At 46.6% G+C, this 22088-nt stretch overlaps 2 protein-coding genes across 5 annotated transcripts; both read left to right on the top strand.

Annotated features, from left to right (window-relative positions):
- The first annotated feature begins 1221 nt into the window (after positions 1 to 1221).
- LOC311027141 (serine/threonine-protein kinase PAK 6-like) lies at positions 1222 to 11647 on the top strand. 4 transcript variants are annotated; one of them, XM_084030993.1, is made up of 10 exons: positions 1400 to 1911; positions 5008 to 5247; positions 7892 to 8267; positions 8307 to 8575; positions 9060 to 9461; positions 9599 to 9732; positions 9960 to 10086; positions 10194 to 10319; positions 11134 to 11268; positions 11373 to 11647. In XM_084030993.1, exons 1-10 carry the CDS (start codon positions 1762 to 1764, stop codon positions 11538 to 11540), a joined length of 2127 nt encoding a protein of 708 aa, XP_083887119.1. In that variant the 5' UTR covers positions 1400 to 1761; the 3' UTR covers positions 11541 to 11647. The 4 variants fall into 4 exon arrangements, with proteins under 4 accessions (XP_083887120.1, XP_083887119.1, XP_083887118.1 ...); XM_084030994.1 differs by lacking the exon at positions 1400 to 1911 and adding an exon at positions 1222 to 1374 and having other exon boundaries at positions 7892 to 8575; XM_084030992.1 differs by having other exon boundaries at positions 1401 to 1911; positions 7892 to 8575.
- Positions 11648 to 12790: 1143 nt separating this feature from the next.
- Positions 12791 to 20610, top strand: myh6 (myosin, heavy chain 6, cardiac muscle, alpha). The gene is made up of 2 exons (XM_084030969.1): positions 12791 to 19624; positions 20216 to 20610. The coding sequence occupies exon 1, from the start codon at positions 13812 to 13814 to the stop codon at positions 19605 to 19607; it is 5796 nt and encodes a 1931-aa protein (XP_083887095.1). The 5' UTR covers positions 12791 to 13811; the 3' UTR covers positions 19608 to 19624; positions 20216 to 20610.
- Positions 20611 to 22088: the final 1478 nt, after the last annotated feature.

Consider the following 22088-nt stretch of genomic DNA (forward strand, 5'->3'; position numbering starts at 1 on the left):
TATTCCAGATATTAAAGCTGAATTATTGACATATTAAAGCTGAATTATTGACATATTAAAGCTGAATTATTCCACATATTAAAGCTGAATTATTCCACATATTAAAGATGAATTATTGACCTATGAAAGCTGAATGATTCCACATATTAAAACTGAATTATTCCACTTATTAAAGATGAATTATTCCACACATTAAAGATGAATTATTCCAGATATTAAAGATGAATTATTCCACACATTAAAGATGAATTATTCCAGATATTAAAGATGAATTATTCCACACATTAAAGATGAATTATTGACATATTAAAGATGAATTATTCCACATATTAAAGCTGAATTATTCCACATATTAAAGATGAATTATTCCACATATTAAAGATGAATTATTCCACACATTAAAGATGAATTATTGACATATTAAAGATGAATTATTCCACATATTAAAGCTGAATTATTGACATATTAAAACTGATTTATTCCACATATTAAAGATGAATTATTCCACATATTAAAGATGAATTATTTACATATTAAAGCTGAATTATTCCACATATTAAAGCTGAATTATTGACATATTAAAGCTGAATTATTCCACATATTAAAGCTGAATTATTGACATATTAAAGATGAATTATTGACATATTAAAGCTGAATTATTCCACATATTAAAGCTGAATTATTCCACATATTAAAGATGAATTATTCCACATATTAAAGATGAATTATTGACATATTAAAGCTGAATTATTCCACATATTAAAGCGGAATTATTCCACATATTAAAGCTGAATTATTGACCTATGAAAGCTGAATTATGTGTTTATGACTACTCTCCAGTAAATTCCGACGTTAATCCCGACAGTGAAGTAAACGCCGTCGTCGTGGCGACCGTCCTCTGCCCAAGGCGGGAGTCCAACATGCTGCAACCTGCAGAGAGAAAACCTCTCCATCTTATTTTCTGGGGACGTTTGTGCTTATTGATCGCTCCAAAGACAACGATCAATAAGGAGCCATGTTTGACCTTCAACCTTCCAGGTAAGTTTTCATCTCGTCTGTTTACCTGCTGAAGGAACCTGACATGTTCTTATTGTGATCTTTAACAGGAAGACTGCAGGGAAACCAAACTCCTCCTCCTTCATACCTGAGACAAGGTGAGACGAGACAGGTGGGGGAGGGGAGGGGGAGGGAGGGGGAACAGCAGCAGAGGGAGAGTCGTGTGAGGAGGAGAACGGCAGCAGCCGGCCACAACCGACCCACCTGGACCCACCTGGACCCACCTGGATTCACCTGGGCTCACGTGGACCCATTTGGACCCACCTGGACCCTCTTGGACAGACCTGGACTCACCTGGATCCACCTGGACCCGGCCAGGTATGTGTGTAAAGCTTAGACGAATGGTTCCACACAGCTGACTGTCAAGAACCAAGAAGGTTCTCTGCAGAACCAGAGTAGTGGTTCCACATAGACCCTCGCTGAGCTGTGAGGATCAATGAGAACCATCCTGTTAGAACCCAGGACCCAGAGTCGGGTTCCCTCCTGTGAAGAATACAGAGCGATGGTTCTCAACAGAACCAGACTGGAACCAATAAGTTACAGAACAAACAGACCCTTCAGAGGTTCTACAGAGAACCAGGAACAGTTCTCTGCTGGTTTGAGGATCTGTTGGAGACCGGTGATCAGATCAGTTTCAAAGGGTTCCACATAGAACCACAACAGTCTGACTCAGTCACGGTCCAGGGTTCTCCATAGGACCAGGACATGGTTCCGGAGGTTCAAACAGCGAGACGGTCTGCAGACGGCCATGTTTTCATCAACAAACGCAGTGTTAGCATGCACAGCATTAGCTTCTGTGAAGAGAGAGCGCCACCTACAGGACGACCAGCTAAGAACCAGATCACAAAAGTCCAGGTGAGACAGTCTGCTCATTCATGTCTTAGCTGATGGATGTTTATAGATTATGGATTGTTGGTAGTTTATTATTACATGTTAGCTAACATAGAACAGCTAACTAGCTAAAGTGTTGTTAGCTTCCAGAGTGGCTAAAAGAATCTTAAATATTTTAACGGTCGATATGAATTGAGACGAATCGCAGATTGTCTAATATAAATGATACGTTAGTGGTTTTCAGGTGGACTTGAAGAGCCCTGATCTGGTTCCGAGTGTTGAGCAGGCAGACAGCTGTCAGTCTGCCTGTCTGTCTGTGTGCAGTAACCGGCCGGCTGATCTGAGCTCAATCAATCGCTGTGATAGGAACATATGATGTCATCAATCAGCTTAATTAAGATGTTTGTCAACAAATCAAAGAATTAATTTCTGTGGGTTTAGACGGCTGAGAAACAATAAACACAGCTGATCCTGAGTCACGATGCATCCCGTAATAATAAAGAGCACCTCATTATGTGTGAATCAATATGCAGCTCATATTTAACATTTTGATTGAATAATATCCATCCATCCATCCATTTTCTCCCGCTTATCCTGTATTTAGGGTCACGAGGGGGCTGGAGCCGATCCCAGCTGTCATTGGGTGAAGGCAGGATTGAATAATATAGATATTTATAATGTTTATACTCTGATTATTTGTTGTTGAAGGCACTAAATTAAATGAGAGTGTTTGTGTGTGTGTGTGTGTGTGTGTGTTTGTGTGTGTGTGTGTGTGTGTGTGTGTGTGTGAGTGTGTAATCAGGGTGTGACTGACATACCTGAGGAATCAAACCGACACACTACATGACCAGGCAGATCCTCAGTGATTCATTCAACAAACTCTCTCACACACACACACACACACACACACACACACACACACACACACACACACACACACACACACACACACACACACACACACACACACACACACACGCACACTCATGTCTGATTCTGAACTAGACTAGCTGAGTCACTAGAACAACACCGGATGTATTTAAAGTTTAAACAACACTGAATAATCACTGTTTGATCAATCAATCAATAAATCTGTGATTATGCTTCATAGATGTATTATCATAGGAATAATCAATAATATAATCTTATGAAAACCAACAACATTTATTATTATTGCTGTAAACAAAGTCAAAATCAATGCAAAGATGCAGAACCAGACTCCATTCAGAAAACCAGTGTTTTAAAAGTAGCTCAGGAGGTAGAGCGGGCTGACAAACTCAAGATTGCCGGTTCGATCCCCGGCTCCTCCTAGCTGAGTGCCTGGTGTCCCTGAGCAAGACACCTCACCCTAATTGCTCCTGACGAGCTGGCTGTCGCCCTGCGTGGTTGACTCAGCCGTCGGTGTGTGACTGCGTGAATGAATGGGTGAATGTCAGTCATTCCTGTAAAGCGCTTTGGAGAAAAGCGCTATATAAATGAGGCCCATTTAGTTAGCGTAGCCTAGCACCATCAACCAGACTCCATTCAGAAAACCAGTTTATTAAAAGTAGTTAGCGTAGCCTAGCACCATCAACCAGACTCCATTCAGAAAACCAATGATTTAAAAGTAGTTATCTTGTGGTCTGCAGACAGACCTAACAAAGCATGACTCAGCACTTTTTACTGACCACCATCATGATGGAGTTATTTCAGCATCGTTTACATCTGGTTATTGATATTAAATCACAGATAAATTGTTTTTGAACCAGCCCACGTGGGTCTTCGTCTCTCTGGTGGAATTAAATTTGTGGACACACCTGATCAGGTAGAGACCAGAGTACCTGTAAAGACCAGAGTACCTATAGAGACCACAGACCAGAGTACCTGAGTAGGTAGAACCCTCTATCAGTTGACTCTGAGATCCGGATCAGGGTTTCCACATCCTCCACCACTCCCAGTTAGCAAACAGAGAGGAGGCAGAGAGATGAAGACCAGGAGTGTCTCCTGGTCTTCATCTCTCTGCCTCCTCTGCCTCCAGACCGGACTGGACCAAAGTGATCTGAAGTTAACTGGACTTCAGCTGGTTCACCTGAGGTGGAGGGACTCTGACCGACGGGTGAGACAGGTCTGACTGACAGGTGAGAAAGGCTGACGGTGCTGCAGCTCAGTGGATCATTTCATTCTTTAAATTACTAAATGTTAAACTAAATATGCTTTTTAAATCAATGGAAAATTCTGATACATTTTCATCGATTTACATCCATTTAAATACAGTGCATTATTTATTGGAGTTGAAAATGACTGAAAGTAATATTCCTGCTTTTAACAAGATACAATGACACAAGAGGATTATTGTATTATTTATTGTAGCGTTCAGTATTAATCAGATTAATAAAGATGTTGATGCCCAAAAAAACAATTAAATTAAATGAACACATTCAGGTTTCTTGAGTCAAAAGCTGAACTCTTCATCATCAAGTTTGAAAGCAAACAATAAATTAAATATTGATTTCATCAGTAAGAAGTTATTGATCTAAAGGTTGACTGGCGTCCTGCGCTGCCCCCTTGTGGTCAACACTGATCTCATGGAACGGTCTTTATATTGTCTGGTTGATCTGAGACGCTACGGAGAGTATCAATACATATGTATGCATAAATCAATAAATACAAGTTATAATCATTACAGAGGGCATCAATAAATAACTGCTTTGCGTGTGTATGTATTTCTACACAAAGCAAATGCAAACATTAATGAAACTCATTTATTTGCATTTTATTATGATCTTTTATTGATTTATGATACATGAGTCAGTATTTGTCCTCCGTACAGGTCAGCTTCTGTATTTGTCACTGCTGTTTAATCACAGTTAATGATGCAGACAGGGGAGTCCTCACCTGGTCGTTTTGTGTGTGATGGCAGGGAGAGAGAGAGAGAGAGAGAGAGAGAGAGAGAGAGAGAGAGAGAGAGGACATGTGACACTCAGGTAAACTACCTGAACAGGAAGAGAAGCCGACAGTTTAGCGACAGAATGAGTGTGTGTGTGTTGAGTGTGTACCTGTGTGTGTTTATGACCCGCCATCATGTCTCAGCAACGCTGTTCTTCCAGCACTGAGCGTGTCACTTCCTATTGTTTCCCTCAGCTCTCACCGTCATCCTGCCGCGGCTGCGTTGCCGTGGCGATGTTCCACCGCAGGAAGAAGAAGCCCAGGCCGCAGATCTCGGACCCGCAGGACTTCCAGCACCGCGTCCACACGTCATTCGACGTCGCCACGGGACGCTACGTGGGTCTGCCGCCGCAGTGGCAGAGTGTCATCGACACGCTGAGGAGGCCACGCCCCCTGGTGGACGCCTCCAGGGTCACGGAGGTCAAGCTCAAGAAGGTGAGATGATCATATTAATATTAAACATCATATCAGACGGGGAATAAAGGATGTGATCACATTATTGATTAAATCTCACGATGACGTCAGAAACTTATCAATAACTATCAAAGATGAGTTGGAAGTTAGAAACATCGATAACAACCTGCAAGGATAAAAATAGACGAATCAGATGAATCGTCAGCAATTAAAGCTCATTAAAAGTGCAGTCACCACCACCACGTTGCGTTTGGTTGTCCCGGCGATCGCAGCTTCTCTCTGATTGAAAGGCAGAGTGTGACATCACCTCACCTCCATTTGTGAATCAGAGCAAAGATGACCCAACCTGAGGACGCTTTGTAAAGGCTGAGTTATGCTTCCGCGTCGACACAACGCAAGGGGGCTTGCGGACCCCTTACGTCCAACGCAAGGGCCTGACGTGCACCTCCCAAAAATCCTAGACGCGCGTCGAGGCGACGCAACACCAACGCAGCGGCATTGGCTGTGATTGGTCCGCTAACTACATCCGCTGGAGACCGCTTTCCGGTTTCCACTCATAAACACCGCCATTTAAACTTTTAAAAGGCTACTTGTATTGTTTTCACCTCGTTTTATTGTTTGCACCTTGTCGCTTTTGCACAAAGAAATAAAACACCAAGTTCTGAAAAATTGTGGACGTTTAAAGGAGTCATCACCAGGAAATCGCAATTTCTCTTGTTAAAACATGCATATCTGTGTTTGACCTCAGTTGAAACTTGCCTGAAAGGCTGGAGTTTGAAAGTGGCGCCGTTTTTTCGCTTCTGCTCTTTTTCCGAACAGGAATAGCACACAAGGGTGTGCATTCCTAAAGCACGAGATTTTGATTCTGCGCCTACGGTGACGTCACCGTGGAGGCTACTTGCATAAGCCCACCCCTCTTTCACCACCCAACCCCCCCCCGTCCGCTACCTGACGTCCTGCTGTAAACGTGTCTCTTCAACCGTCTCTGGCTCTTCACTCTCCGGTTCGGGTTCCGACTCTGGTTCGTACATAAATGCCTGAATTCCGTAAGGTTCGTCATTTAGTGTGTGCGCCATGACAGGGGGCTGTTTATGTTTTGGAGTCTGCATGCAGGCAAGCCCCCCCGGCTCTGTCCTTCCTGCGGCGAATCAACGCGCGCCTCATTACATATTATACAATGCACATCCGGACCAGTCAAAACCTCGCGCGTAATCTCGCGTGATAAAATCGCGGTACGAAAAAGGGTCAGAACAAGCTCAATGTTTGATTAAAATTTTTTTTTTTTTTTCTAATAAGTTTTACGAATTGATCCAAAGCGATCCAAGGGGGGCTGGATACGTATAAAACCAGGTTATGACTCCTTTAAAGCCGGAAAGTAAACAAATAGGCTATAACGAGGCTAACGACGATATACGCCAAGAGTCTCAGTCGGTCGGTCAGTCTTTACAAAAAACATAGCGCCCTTTACCGGTGTGGCATTGAATTGCATTTCAACACGTAAACCCAACGCAGAACCATCACGGTCTCCAAGCAACTGCGTGGCCGTTGCGTTGCCGTTGCGTGATCACTACGCGGAAGCATAATCAGGGCTTAATGGTTTACACTGCCTGTGTCTTTAGTGGGTGTGGCCCTCTGACATGTTCATAAGGTCCGTGTCCACAGGGGCGATTTTAAACGCCTGTGGACGCGCCGCTTCCCAGTATTGCAGGCTTGGTGGGCTGCCACAAGAGGATGATTGACAGGCGCTCTCCTTTAAACAACACATTTTTGCGAGCGTTCGCGAGCGTTGCCGAGGCGGCGAGTCGAGCCCGGCGCCTCTGATTAGCATAAAGTAGATTCGACTTCAACTTAAGCAAATGAGGAGCGGCCAACTCGCGCGCCGTCTCTCGACATTCGCCGCGACGCTACCAGAATGCATTGCACGGCTTTTCACATAGACAATGAATGGGACGCGGGGAAACACCGCTGCCTGTGGACACGCACCATCAGACTGCTGACGGTGCGTTCACTGGTTTACTGTAAATGTCATGTTTGTGTGAAGTTCAGCTGAGTGGCTGTTTCCATGCAGGTGCTCTCAGGTTTATATACAACATGTGACCTCGTCTGTCATGTGACCTCGTGATCAGCAGGTTTTTACTCTGAGTAAATAAATCATGTTCGTTCATAATTAATACATTCATAATCACAGCTGTTAAGTTTCTGTCGGTGTTTTAAATGTTTTTCGATATCTCTAAATAAATACAAATAAATACTCACCTATAAATTACAATTCTTTTTTAATAATAATAACTAATGAGCATTTTTAATTAATTAAAGTGATCATGAATGAAAATAAGAATATTAAATAAATAATTATCCACAACTCAAAATGTGGCGTCTTCATGACGAAGTCTCCCGTTGGTTTGTGGATGGCTGAAGCCTCGAGTCTCTTTGGCTGCGCCATCTTGGATTTTTGCATCCAGTGGAGGAAGTGATCATATTTGGACTGTGGAGGAACGACGCTAATAAACTTCGCCCCCTGGTGGCCGGCAGAGAGAAGGCAGCTGTAAGGACCTCCAGACCTGGCATTGTCTCCTGATCAGACCGTTTATCTATTAGAATGTATTGATCTTTAATTGTATAGAATGTAAACACAGTGAGAATATATAAACTGATCATTTTGCAGATTGTTCGGGGGAGTTTCATCGGTCACGGCGACTACATCTCCCAGGTGATCTCTGAGATGAGCCGTCTGTCCGTCACCAGCTCCAACTCTCTGCGCCGCAGCAGCCCGTCGGCACGGAAACGGGCCCGGTCGCTGGGCCGCCTGGGAGAGCTGCCGGATGACGAGTCGTACCAGTACGAGGAGCTCAATCGCCACGGCAACGGAGGAAAGATGGACTCCACCTACTGGCAGGACAGGATCCGACAGGTGCGCAGCGAGAGCGGCAGCCCCAAACTGAAGACTCTGCAGAGAGCCAAGTCCACCTGCGAGGTGGGGACTGAGACCATGCCCACCACACCTGGGACCCCTCAGAGGACTGGTGCAGGGGGTTCCACAGGTGGGACCCCTCAGAGGACTGGTGCATGGGGTTCCACAGGTGTGACCCCTCAGAGGACTGGTGCAGGGGATTCCACAGGTGTGACCCCTCAGAGGACTGGTGCAGGGGATTCCACAGGTGCACAGTATGCCCGTAGTGAGGGGGTGGCACTAAGACAGAGACCAACTTCTTGTCACTACAACCTGCAGACCGCGGAGACCTCCAGCAGACCTCACCTGAGAAAGAAGACAGCCGTCAATCACCTGCCTGACCTGGTGTCCTCCTCCGGACAAATTCCCAGAAGGCCTCACTCCTCCTACGACCTCAAGGTAAATTACAATGTCATTATATTTAAGCTAACCAGAGACCGTCTGTGGTCCCCGGAGGTCTAGATAGTAGCTCACATTAGTCCAGAGACCAGACCAGACTATGTGGAGGAACCAGAGACTGTCTGTGGTCCAAACAACAAGGTCTCTGCTGTATTTATGTCTAGATGACCTTATATGGAGTGTTGATGGAGCAGCTACAATGTTAGCGTAGCCTAGCACCATCAACCAGACTCCATTCAGAAAACCAGCGTTTTAACAGCAGTTATCTTGTGGTCTTGCAGACAGACCTAACAAAGCATGACTCAGCACTTTTTACTGATCACCATCATGATGGAGTTATTTCAGCATCCTTTTCATCTGGTTATTGATATTAAATCACAGATCAATACTTTATTCTGGTTCCTCCAGCCCACGTGGGTCTTCTTAGATTGACAATCAATAAATTGATTACTTACGGGGTTGTGTTCTGTCTTCTCCCGGCCAGCTGACCTCCCCCCCCTCCCCTGTCCTGCTGCCCCCCCCTAACAGCACCAGCAGTCCAATCATCACAGGTCGACCTCTGCGTTCGCTCCGCCCCTCCTCCAGCTTCAATGTGGGACCTTCTTCAAAGACACCGAAGCCCCAGAGTCAGCCCCGCCACTCGCCCCCTCCACCACAGACGGTCCCCGACGGAGGAGTCAAGGTCACTCATGAGCAGTTCAAGGTGGCGCTGCAAATGGTGGTGGACACGGGCGACCCCAGGACAAGTCTGGAGAACTTTGTGAAGATCGGCGAGGGGTCCACGGGTGTGGTCTGCATCGCCAGAGAGAAACACAGCGGACGGCAGGTGGCCGTGAAGATGATGGACCTGAGGAAGCAACAGCGGCGAGAGTTGCTCTTCAATGAGGTGCAGTAACTCGGGGTCCAAGACTAGACCAGACCTTCATTAGAATCAAATCACATCACAGACGTCGTGAAACTAAATAAATACAAAGTACTGTAAGTGTGACATCATCAGCAGCCCCACCTGTCCCTGTGTCTCAGGTGGTGATCATGAGGGACTACCGGCACCAGAACGTGGTGGAGATGTTCCGCAGCGCCGTGGTGGAGGAGGAACTCTGGGTAATCATGGAGTACCTGCAGGGCGGCGCTCTCACCCACATTGTCAGTGAAACCAGGTGAGAACACACCTGTTGTACTTTTACAGTGGTAGAAGAAGTATTAAAATACTTTACTGTGGTACTAATACACGCTGCAAGTAAAAGACCTGGGTGTCGAGGTCCAGTCTGGAATGTTTTTGCTGCTCAGACGACTGTGAACGCAGCTTCAACACTCATTGACTGACTGGTGTAAAGGAGGAGTAGGAAGTACAAGTACATGGAGTGTGTACTTTGTGTACTTGCAGGTTGGACGAGGAGCAGACGGCGACGGTGTGTGAAGGAGTCCTGCAGGCGTTGAGTTACCTTCACTCTCGGGGCGTCATCCACCGGGACGTCAAGAGTGATTCCATCCTGCTGACGCTGGACGGGAGGGTAAAACACACACACACACACACACACACACACACACACACACACACACACACACACACACACAGTGTAAATACAGCAAACACCCGTTTGTGATTCTTCTTCTGCAGATAAAACTGTCAGACTTTGGTTTCTGCGCTCAAATCAGTAAAGAGGTCCCGAAGAGGAAGTCTCTGGTCGGGACTCCATACTGGATGGCCCCTGAAGTGATCTCCAAAACACCGTACGGGACCGAGGTAGTGACAAGAACACATGCTCTGTCTGAAAACCTGTTTCTGGTACCTGGTGTCTGGTGCTTGGTACCTGGTGTTGCTTGGTACCTGGTGTCTGGTGCTTGGTGTCTGGTGGTGCTTGGTACCTGGTGTCTGGTGTGTGGTACCTGGTGTCTGGTGCTTGGTACCTGGTGCTTGGTGTCTGGTGCTTGGTGTCTGGTGCTTGGTACCTGGTGCTTGGTGTCTGGTGCTTGGTACCTGGTGCTTGGTGTCTGGTGCTTGGTACCTGGTGCTTGGTGTCTGGTGCTTGGTACCTGGTGTCTGGTGCTTGGTGTCTGGTGCTTGGTACCTGGTGCTTGGTGTCTGGTGCTTGGTGTCTGGTGCTTGGTACCTGGTGTCTGGTGCTTGGTACCTGGTGCTTGGTGTCTGGTGCTTGGTACCTGGTGTCTGGTGCTTGGTGTCTGGTGCTTGGTGTCTGGTGCTTGGTACCTGGTGCTTGGTACCTGGTGCTTGGTGTCTGGTGCTTGGTACCTGGTGCTTGGTGTCTGGTGCTTGGTACCTGGTGCTTGGTGTCTGGTGCTTGGTACCTGGTGTCTGGTGCTTGGTACCTGGTGCCTGGTACCTGGTGCTTGGTACCTGGTGTCTGGTATCTAGTGCTTGGTACCTGGTTGCTGGTGCTTGGTACCTGGTGTCTGGTACAGGGTGTCTGGGGCTTGGGACCTGGTGTCTGGTGCTTGGTACCTGGTATCTAGTGCTTGGTACCTGGTTGCTGGTGCTTGGTACCTGGTGCCTGGTACTTGTCCCTGCAGGTGGACTCTGACGGTTTGCTGTCCTGCAGGTGGACGTCTGGTCTCTGGGCATCATGGTGGTGGAGATGGTGGATGGGGAGCCGCCGTATTTCGGCGACACGCCGATCACGGCCATGAAGAAGCTGAGGGACGAGGCTGCGCCGAGCGTGAAGAACGTCCACAAGGTTAGACACAAACACGTTTTCTACAAACAGAACAGAACACAACATGCACTTTGTGGACCCAATCAACCTGGCAGTAGTTGATGATATCACTCTTTGTGTCTCAGGTGTCTCCGGTGTTGAAGGACTTCCTGGGCTGCATGCTGACTCGGGACACACAGCAACGCTCGGGTGCCACCGACCTGCTGGAGCACCCCTTTCTGCTGCAGGCCGGCTCACCGCACTGCCTGATGCCACTGGTGGAGCAGCACCACAAACGCATGTCACTCTGCTGAACACCTGAAACTCACCTGGGACATGTGGGACTCACCTGGGACTTACTGGGACACCAGGGACTCACCTGGGACATGTGGGATTCACCTGGGACACGTAGGACTCACCTGGGACACGTGGGAGTCACCTAGGACTCACCTGGGACACGTGGGACTCACCTGGGACACGTGGGACTCACCTAGGACTCACCCGGGACACGTGGGACTCACCTGGGACACGTGGAACTCACCTGGATCTGAAGTCCCCTGTAAAGGTGGACCTGTTCCTTGCTACCTGGATCTGAGAGAACTTTAACGAGTGAACCGTCTTAACCTTGATGCTGCTCAGTGGTTGACCTTTGACCTCTGTAGTTTATCATTGTAACTTCATGTTTTTTTGACAAATGTACTTATTGTAAGTCGCTTTGGACAAAAGCGTCTGCTAAATGACCTAAATGTAAATGTAAATGTAAATGTAATGTTTTTGTGTTTCAGAGACAGAAAACCATGAAAATACACTTGAATGTGATAATTATTGAAAACGAACTTATCAGTCAGAACGTTGAACGTGTTTAGTGACGTTTAAGACCATAAACTTTGCTCCTGTTAAACGTTAAACATGAATACAGTCTCACGTCTTTATTCATAAACAGATTATTTTCCAATGATGCTCCTGTGTTGACTTGAATTGTGAAAAAAGCTTTGTCTTAATAAGTGGATCCATTTTGAAAACTTGCAGTTTTACACAGAATGTTAATTTGCACATGTTTAAATGTTTCATAAAATACAGATGTTCATAAAATTATATTTTCACATCTTAATTTCTCTTTTTGCTTTTGTTGTTCTTCTTTCTGTGTTGAATAAGGTCAACAGCTTTCTTAATTAACCTGAAATACATGTGTTTTTCTGGAGAAGACATTATTAAAACTCTTTTATTACTATTAACAGTAAGGAAATAGAACATTTTACATATGCAGTGAAGGCGAAGCAGTTTTTAAATAAATGAATAGTATCATAATATCAATAACCAGATGAAATAGATGCTGAAATAACTCCATAATGATCAGTAAAAAGTCCTGAGTCATGCTTTGTTAGGTCTGTCTGCAGACCACAAGATAACTACTGTTAAAACGCTGGTTTTCTGAATGGAGTCTGGTTGATGGGTGCTAGGCTACGCTAACATTGTAGCTGCTCCATCAACACTCCAAATAAGGTCAAACAGAAGGTTAGAAATCATTCAACGTGAACGTTGGGTCCTCGTCCTCCAGACTCAACTGATTAAATGGGAGTCTGGTTTCTATTTGAGGCTGAAGAGTTGAGACGGTCGGAGATAAAGAGACCGGACCACTCGAGTCCGTCAATAGACGATCAGACTCACATTCAGACTCATCTTCACTCTCGCAGTGCCGCTGTTCACTCACATCATTGCAAAAGTACGTAAACCAAAAGGGAAAGAAGAAAACCCTAAAAAAAAAAAGTAAAACAGGAACTAGCTGGCACACAGATCAACACTCGAGGAGTTTTTTTTCGATGTTAGTCAGCAGATTTAATGTCAGAATGTTAAAACATATTTTTCTTCAAAATAAAGTTCTGAGTTTCTAATGTCAGAGAACACAAACACCAACCAGCTAATATCTCAAACTAAAAACAAGAAATTGATTTAAATAAGATGCCTTTCATCATCTAGTCCCTGTAAGAGAACATACACAACTTGTTTCCTTTATTATGAGGAAGCCTTCTATTTACTGGAGAAACACACTTCTTTCTTTCTTGATCTTGTTTTGATTAAATTCTTTGGAGAAACAAAAATAAAAGGAGTGATCATTAATATACTTGCAGATCAATACATTCAAATTAAGAACCATTTAATGATTGATAAATCTTGTGGATCTTCTTTCTCAGAATAATTGTTTGAATAGAAGTGACCCGTTAACTGGATGATAATTGTTTTATAAATTGAGTTTCTTATTGATTTAATTACTGTAGAATGATTGTTGGATGACCTGCAGTAGATACAGTAGAAGCTAAGTAGAGTCTAAATGCGGAGGCGTCAGGAGTCCCAATCAGTAAGCAGATAAGCAGTGAAAGACTCCTTTACCAAAAATGGACTTTAACAGCTAAAGGTCTTGAATCTGCCCTCATGGCGTCCCACATCCCAGGACACATTTATCTGTTTCCTGTGGAGCAGTTACCTCCTTATTTGGTCCACAGGGAGTCCTTATAAACGTCCGCCTGCTCTTAAGAGTGCAGTTCTGCACCACCAGTAGAGATACTTGTGAACCTCCACCCTTGACAATGGGTGACGTTCTGATGGCCGAGTTCGGGAAGGCTGCTCCGTACCTGAGGAAGTCAGACAAGGAGCGCCTGGAAGCCCAGACCAGAGTTTTTGACATCAAGACTGAATGCTTTGTAGTGGACGATAAGGTGGAGTACATGAAGGGACAAATTAAAAGCAAAGATGGAGGGATGGTGACGGTCAAGAAGGAGGACGGAACAACGGTAACTGTGAAGGAGTCCGACGTGCACCCCCAGAACCCGCCAAAATTTGATAAAATTGAAGACATGGCCATGTTCACTTTCCTCCATGAGCCCGCCGTGCTGTTTAACCTCAAAGAGCGTTACGCTGCCTGGATGATCTACACCTACTCTGGGCTCTTCTGTGTCACCGTCAACCCCTACAAGTGGCTTCCTGTCTACGATGCAGACGTGGTGGCGGCTTACAGAGGAAAGAAGAGAACCGAGGCTCCCCCTCACATCTTCTCAATCTCTGATAATGCCTACCAATACATGCTGACGGACAGGGAGAACCAGTCTGTCCTCATCACTGGGGAATCTGGGGCCGGGAAGACTGTGAACACCAAGAGAGTCATCCAGTACTTTGCCAGCATCGCAGCAGTCGGTGGAGGCAAAAGGGACACAAGCAAGGGGACTCTGGAGGATCAAATCATCCAGGCGAATCCTGCGCTGGAGGCTTTTGGGAACGCCAAAACATTGAGAAACGACAATTCATCTCGCTTTGGAAAATTCATCCGAATTCACTTTGGCACGAGTGGCAAACTGTCATCTGCCGACATCGAAACGTACCTACTGGAGAAGTCACGGTGCACCTTTCAGCTCAAGGCCGAGAGGAACTACCACATTTTCTACCAGATCCTGTCCAATCAGAAGCCAGAGCTGCTTGACATGATGCTGATAACCAACAACCCGTATGACTACTCCTACATCTCCCAAGGAGAGGTAACTGTAGCCTCCATCAACGACTCGGAGGAGCTGATGGCCACCGACAGCGCCTTTGATGTACTTGGCTTCACTTCAGATGAGAAAATGGGCGTCTACAAGCTAATCGGCGCCATCATGCACTACGGCAACATGAAGTTCAAACAGAAGCAGCGTGAGGAGCAGGCTGAGTCGGACGGGACAGAGGCAGCGGATAAATCTGCTTACCTAATGGGGCTGAATTCTGCCGATCTCATCAAAGGGCTGTGCCATCCCAGAGTTAAGGTAGGAAATGAATATGTCACCAAAGGCCAAAGTGTGGACCAGGTCTACTACTCCCTCGGTGCTCTGGCTAAGTCAGTTTATGAGAAGATGTTCAACTGGATGGTGGTGAGGATCAACCAATCCCTTGACACAAAACAGCATCGTCAGTACTTCATAGGAGTCCTGGACATCGCTGGATTTGAGATCTTTGATTTCAACACTTTTGAGCAGCTGTGCATCAACTACACCAATGAGAAACTGCAACAGTTTTTCAACCATCACATGTTTGTTCTGGAGCAAGAAGAGTACAAGAAAGAAGGTATTGATTGGGAGTTCATCGACTTTGGGATGGACTTACAAGCTTGTATTGACCTCATTGAAAAGCCGCTGGGAATCCTGTCGATTTTGGAGGAAGAGTGCATGTTTCCCAAAGCCAGTGACCAGACCTTCAAGTCCAAGCTCTATGATAATCATCTGGGAAAGAACAAGATGTTTGAGAAGCCGAGGGCAGTAAAGGGCAAAGCAGAGGCTAATTTTGCTCTGGTTCACTATGCTGGCACGGTGGATTACAACATCACCAACTGGTTGGTCAAAAATAAAGACCCCCTAAATGAAACTGTGGTCGGTCTTTACCAGAAATCATCCCTGAAGCTTCTCAGTCTTCTGTTTTCAAGCTATTCAGGAGCTGATGACAAAGCAGGTGGCAAAGGAGCCAAGAAGAAAGGTTCCTCATTCCAGACTGTGTCTGCACTTCACAGGGAAAACCTGAACAAGCTGATGAACAACCTGAAGACCACACACCCCCACTTTGTCCGCTGCCTGATTCCCAATGAGAAGAAAACTCCAGGGGCCATGGACAACTGCCTCGTTATGCACCAGCTGCGCTGTAATGGTGTCCTTGAAGGCATCAGAATCTGCAGGAAGGGTTTCCCAAACAGGGTACTCTATGGAGACTTCAAACAACGCTACAGGATTCTGAATGCCTCAGCCATCCCTGAAGGCCAGTTCATTGACTGCAAGAAGAGTGCAGAGAAGCTGCTGGGATCACTGGATATCGACCACACTCAGTACAGGTTTGGTCACACCAAAGTCTTCTTTAAAGCTGGTCTGCTCGGGACACTGGAGGAGATGCGTGATGAGCAACTCTCTCGAATCATTACCAGGATCCAGGCAAACGCCCGGGCAATCCTTATGAGGGAACAGTTTGCTAAGCTTGTGGAACGCAGAGATGCCCTGATGGTGATCCAGTGGAACCTTCGCTCTTTCCTGGGTGTGAAGAACTGGCCCTGGATGAAGCTCTTCTTCAAGATCAAGCCCCTGCTGAAGAGCGCCGAGTCTGAGAAGGAGATGGCCAACATGAAGGATGAGTTCAACAAGCTGAAAGAAGCTCTGGAGAAATCAGAAGCAAGACGGAAGGAACTAGAGGAGAAAATAGTGACTCTTCTCCAAGAGAAGAATGACTTGACCCTGCACATTCAGTCTGAACAGGATACGCTAACAGATGCCGAAGAACGCTGTGAACAGCTTATAAAGAGCAAGATTCAACTGGAGGCCAAGCTGAAAGAGATGACAGAAAGACTGGAAGATGAAGAAGAGCTAAATGCAGACCTCACAGGAAAGAAACGCAAGCTTGAAGATGAATGTTCAGAGTTGAAGAAAGATATAGATGATCTGGAGCTGACTTTGGCCAAGGTCGAGAAAGAGAAACATGCCACAGAGAATAAGGTGAAAAACCTGACAGAAGAGATGGCTTCCCAGGACGAGAACATCATGAAGCTGACCAAAGAGAAGAAGGCACTACAGGAGGCTCACCAGCAGACACTGGATGACCTTCAGAGTGAAGAAGACAAGGCCAACAGCTTGACCAAAGCCAAAGTGAAGCTGGAGCAACAGGTGGATGATCTGGAGGGCTCGTTGGAGCAGGAGAAAAAAGTCAGGATGGACATCGAGCGCTCAAAGAGGAAGTTCGAAGGAGACCTGAAGCTGACTCAGGAGAGTTTGATGGACATTGAGAACGACAAGCAGCAGCTGGAAGAAAAACTAAAAAAAAAGGATTTTGAGATTGTCCACATAAATTCAAGACTAGAAGACGAGCAGGTTTCTTCGGTTCAGCTCCAGAAGAAGCTGAAAGAAAACCAGGCAAGGATTGAGGAGCTGGAGGAGGAACTGGATGCTGAGCGAGCGACCAGGGCCAAAGTTGAGAAGCAGCGCTCTGATCTTTCCCGGGAGCTAGAGGACATTAGCGAGCGCCTGGAGGAGTCCGGTGGAGCAACATCGGCACAGGTGGAGCTAAATAAAAAGAGAGATGCTGAATTTCAGAAACTGCGTCGGGAGCATGAGGAATCCACTCTCGAACATGAAGCCACAGCTGCATCTCTGAGGAAGAAACACGCCGACAGCGTTGCTGAACTGGGTGAACAGATCGACAACCTGCAGCGTGTGAAGCAGAAGTTGGAGAAGGAAAAGAGTGAACTGAAGCTAGAGCTCGATGACTTGTCTTCTAACATGGAGAGTGTAGTGAAGGCCAAGTCAAACATTGAGAAGATGTGCCGTTCAATGGAAGACAACATGAATGAGTACAAGAGTAAATATGAGGAATCTCAGCGCACCATCAATGACTTGACGACCCAGAGGGCCAAGTTGCTCACTGAGAATGGTGAGTTTGGACGTCAGCTGGAGGAGAAGGACTGCATGATATCACAGCTGACCAGAGGGAAGAACTCATACAACCAGCAGGTAGAAGATCTACGGCGACAGCTGGAAGAAGAAGTCAAGGCAAAGAACGCTCTCGCACATGCTGTACAATCTGCTCGCCATGACTGTGATCTGCTTCGAGAGCAGTTTGAAGAGGAGCAGGAGGCCAAGGCTGAGCTCCAGAGAGCTCTGTCCAAGTCCAACATCGAGGTCTCAGCATGGAGGACAAAATATGAAACCGATGGAATCCAGAGGACAGAGGAACTGGAAGAGGCAAAGAAGAAGCTGGTCCAAAGATTGCAGGAAGCTGAGGAGGCGATCGAGGCTGTGAATGCAAAGTGTTCATCCCTTGAAAAGACCAAGCACCGCCTCCAAAATGAAATTGAAGACCTGATGCTGGACCTTGAGAGATCCAATGCAGCTTCTGCAGCCCTGGACAAAAAGCAAAGAGCGTTTGACAAAGTGATGGCAGAGTGGAAGCAAAAGTTTGAGGAGTCACAGTGTGAGCTGGAAGCCTCTCAGAAGGAAGCCCGGTCTCTGAGCACAGAACTCTTCAAACTGAAGAACGCCTACGAGGAGTCTCTGGATCAACTTGAGACGATGAAGAGAGAGAACAAGAACCTCCAAGAAGAGATCTCTGACCTCACTGATCAGCTGGGGGAGGGCGGCAGGAGTGCTCACGAACTGGAGAAAATTCGGAAGCAGCTTGAGCAAGAAAAGGCAGAGCTCCAGTCAGCACTTGAGGAGGCAGAAGGTTCCCTGGAGCATGAAGAGAGTAAGATCCTCCGAGCCCAGCTGGAGTTCAACCAAGTGAAGGCCGACATGGAGCGCAAACTGGCTGAGAGAGATGAAGAAATGGAGCAGGCAAAGAGGAACTACCAACGGATGCTTGAGTCACTCCAGTCCTCTCTGGAGTCTGAAACCAGAAGCCGCAATGAGGCCCTGAGAGTCAAGAAGAAGATGGAAGGTGACCTCAACGAGATGGAGATCCAGCTCAGTCAAGCCAACAGGCAGGCAGCTGATGCCCAGAAACAGCTCAAGAGCCTCCAGGCATTCCTGAAGGACTCTCAGCTGCAGCTGGATGACGCACAGCATGGCAACGATGACCTGAGAGAGAACATAGCTCTCCTGGAACGCCGAAACAACCTGATCCAGGCCGAGCTGGAAGAATTAAGGGCTGCCCTCGAGCAGACAGAGAGAAGTCGGAAACTGGCCGAACAGGAACTGACCGACACCACAGAGCGCATGCAACTCCTGCACTCCCAGAACACCAGTCTGATCAACCAGAAGAAGAAGCATGAAGCAGACCTCATGCACCTGCAGATTGAGATGGAGGAGGCCATACAGGAAAACCGCAATGCTGAGGAGAGGGCAAAGAAGGCCATCACAGATGCAGCCATGATGGCTGAGGAGCTGAAGAAGGAGCAGGACACCAGCGCCCATCTGGAGCGCATGAAGAAGAACATGGAGCAGACCATCAAAGACCTGCAGCACCGTCTGGACGAGGCAGAGCAGATCGCCATGAAGGGTGGCAAGAAGCAGCTCCAGAAACTGGAGTCTCGCATCAAAGAGCTGGAAAACGAGCTGGAGGCAGAACAGAGGAGGGGAACGGAGTCCATCAAGGGAGTGCGCAAGTATGAACGTCGCATCAAGGAGCTCACTTACCAGACAGAAGAAGACCGCAAGAACATGGCTCGCCTCCAGGACCTGGTGGACAAGCTGCAGCTAAAGGTCAAGTCTTACAAACATGCAGCGGAAGAGGCCGAGGAGGGAGCGAACGCCAACATGGCCAAACTACGCAAGCTGCAGCATGAGCTGGAGGAGGCCGAGGAGAGGGCCGACATCGCCGAGTCCCAGGTGAACAAGCTGAGGGCAAAGACCAGGGACGGATCCTCCAAGAAGGGTCTGGACGAGTGATCCCAGAGAGTCTGCAGGTGTGTGGACTCAAACATTCACTCTGAAATAAGTCATGAAACTTCATCAAAACTTTAGTAAACACAACCTTAAAGTCCTTACTGGCAGTTGTCGGTTGATTATGATCAAGTGTTGTCACATGACCAAAGTTCCACACTTTAATCGAGAGGATAAGCCCTGCCACTTCCCGGTGTCCCTTATTTCTGAATAAATATGTACAGTATCATCAAAAGGAGACAAACAATATTTTGATCCCATCTGAATTGTGATGTGTGTCAGTTTAAGATTAGGTTGCTTCCTGTTCTGATATTTACTATTTCACAACAAAATGAGACTTTCTCAAAGTTTCTCAAAATGATCTATTCAATTGACAAACATCATATGTGTAATTCATATTACAATTCAAACAGGATCAGAGAATGATTTGTCTCTCGCCGTTGACTACCAGACAGCATGCAGAATACACAGGAAGGGGCAGGACTTAGCCTATCTGGAGGAACGGGTTTAATGAATCCAAACTGTTTTGTTGACGCATCTCTGATTGTTTTTTATTAATGCAGTTGTGATCATATTTGATGAGTCATGTTTTGTGAATCTGTTTTGATTGACAGGTGTTCCAGTGACCCGACGCATCAAGGTGAAACCACAGACGAAGATGAAGCCAAGAGAAATTATTATTTAATCAGCGTAGAGTAGGAGTAGTTGTAGCGCTAATTATTAATCATCAGAGTTAAAAACATTTACATGTAGTGTCTGCTTGTGTTGATGCACATCGAGTCATAAAAGGTGAAGAAGGACTTCAGGTTGATAGAAATGGTTCAGGTTCAGGTCATCTTTTAAATTCTTGTTGAATCTCAGTTCTAATAAGTGGAAATGCTTTTAATCTGAAAGGCTACTTCCAGGTCAGATTTCCATGGTTTGCCTGAAGGTTTCAGTGTTATCGGAGGTTAAATACCAGAATGCTGTAAAACATAGGATCAATATGAAGGTGAACATGAGAAATAAAATCCCTGTTTGTTCCTCACCAGGGGCCTCATTTATAAAACTGTGCGTAGGATCCTTACTAAAAGTGTACGTACGCCCAAAAGCCAAAGTTTGCGTCCGCGAAAAAAAAAAATCCGATTTATAAAACTGTGCGCACGCAAGCTGTACGCAATGTTCCCTTTATAAATCACAGATCACCTACAACTGTGCGTACCTGAATCCCGCCCTGTACACGCCCACATTTTACTATGTTAATGAGCCGGCATGCATCGTTTCCGTGTGGTGAATCACGGCGACAGGTCAGAAAAAAGCAAAGAAACGTAACTTTTCAGAAACGGAGAAAGAGACACTTGTTGGGGAGGTGGAGGCCCGGACAATAATTTAATTTAGTGGTCACAGCAGCGGGATCACGAAGAAAAAGACGCAGTGCGAAGGCAACACATTGCTGCTGCAGTCAACGGCGTCAGCTGGACGGAGCGGACGGTGATCTGAAGGTAAATGACATCTTTCCGCTCCTAACATGGATTTAATGTATTGCTAGAGTATTTGAGGAAGTTTGATTTTGATGTGACTTTGACGGGGATTGTGTCCGAAAAGGAGGGAGAAACAGACGCGACTGAGACCAGAGGGATAAGGGTGAACAGATTTTAAACTTTTATTGTATATAAAACAAAACGTTAAATAGTTCTTGTCCTTCCAGAGTCTGCAGCGTGTGGCGTAGAGGAGGGTGATGTGAGGAGGGTGATGTGAGGAGGGTGACGGTGAGGAGGGTGATGGAGAGGAGGGTGACGGTGAGGAGGGTGATGTGAGGAGGGTGATGTGAGGAGGGTGACGGTGAGGAGGGTGATGTGAGGAGGGTGATGGTGAGGAGGGTGACGGTGAGGAGGGTGATGTGAGGAGGGTGATGGTGACGGGCCCTCGGCACAGCGTCCGGGTCCGGCACAAAGCAGCAGCGCACCCCGGACGAATGGCACATCAAGCGGTCGGGTGCTCACTGATGCCGTCCTGCAACTTCAGCGAGACACAATCACCGCCACCAACAACGTTGCAGATGAGCTACGGCAAACGTGCACTGTGATTAATAAAATACTACGTTTAAAATGAACATTGTCGTCTTCCTTATATTACAAACGCATAACATCCTCACGGATTCTTGCGCCCTGTTGATACCCCTCCAGTCGGGCAGGGGGCCGTGGCCCGGGGTCATCGATAAATGTGCGCTCCACGCTCCACGACTGAGCGCGCACGAGCGTGCCACTCATTATAGCGCATTTCCTCTGCGCTCTGGTGGTTTAAAAACGAGGATAAGTGTAACAATTATACGATGGCTTAATGGCTGTAAGTATGTGCGTTGATGATATATGCACATAAATAAGGAGAATATTTAGTTATTCCCGCTGTGTTCTGCAGGGATCTAATGGAGGATATTTATTGTATGTATTACATGCATTTGGGCCGTCTCCTCCTCCTGCGGTGACAGCGCTGATTCAATATTTCAAA

This window comes from Eutrigla gurnardus, assembly GCF_963514095.1.
Source record: "Eutrigla gurnardus genome assembly, chromosome: 16".
Taxonomy (NCBI): Eukaryota; Metazoa; Chordata; class Actinopteri; order Perciformes; family Triglidae; genus Eutrigla; species Eutrigla gurnardus.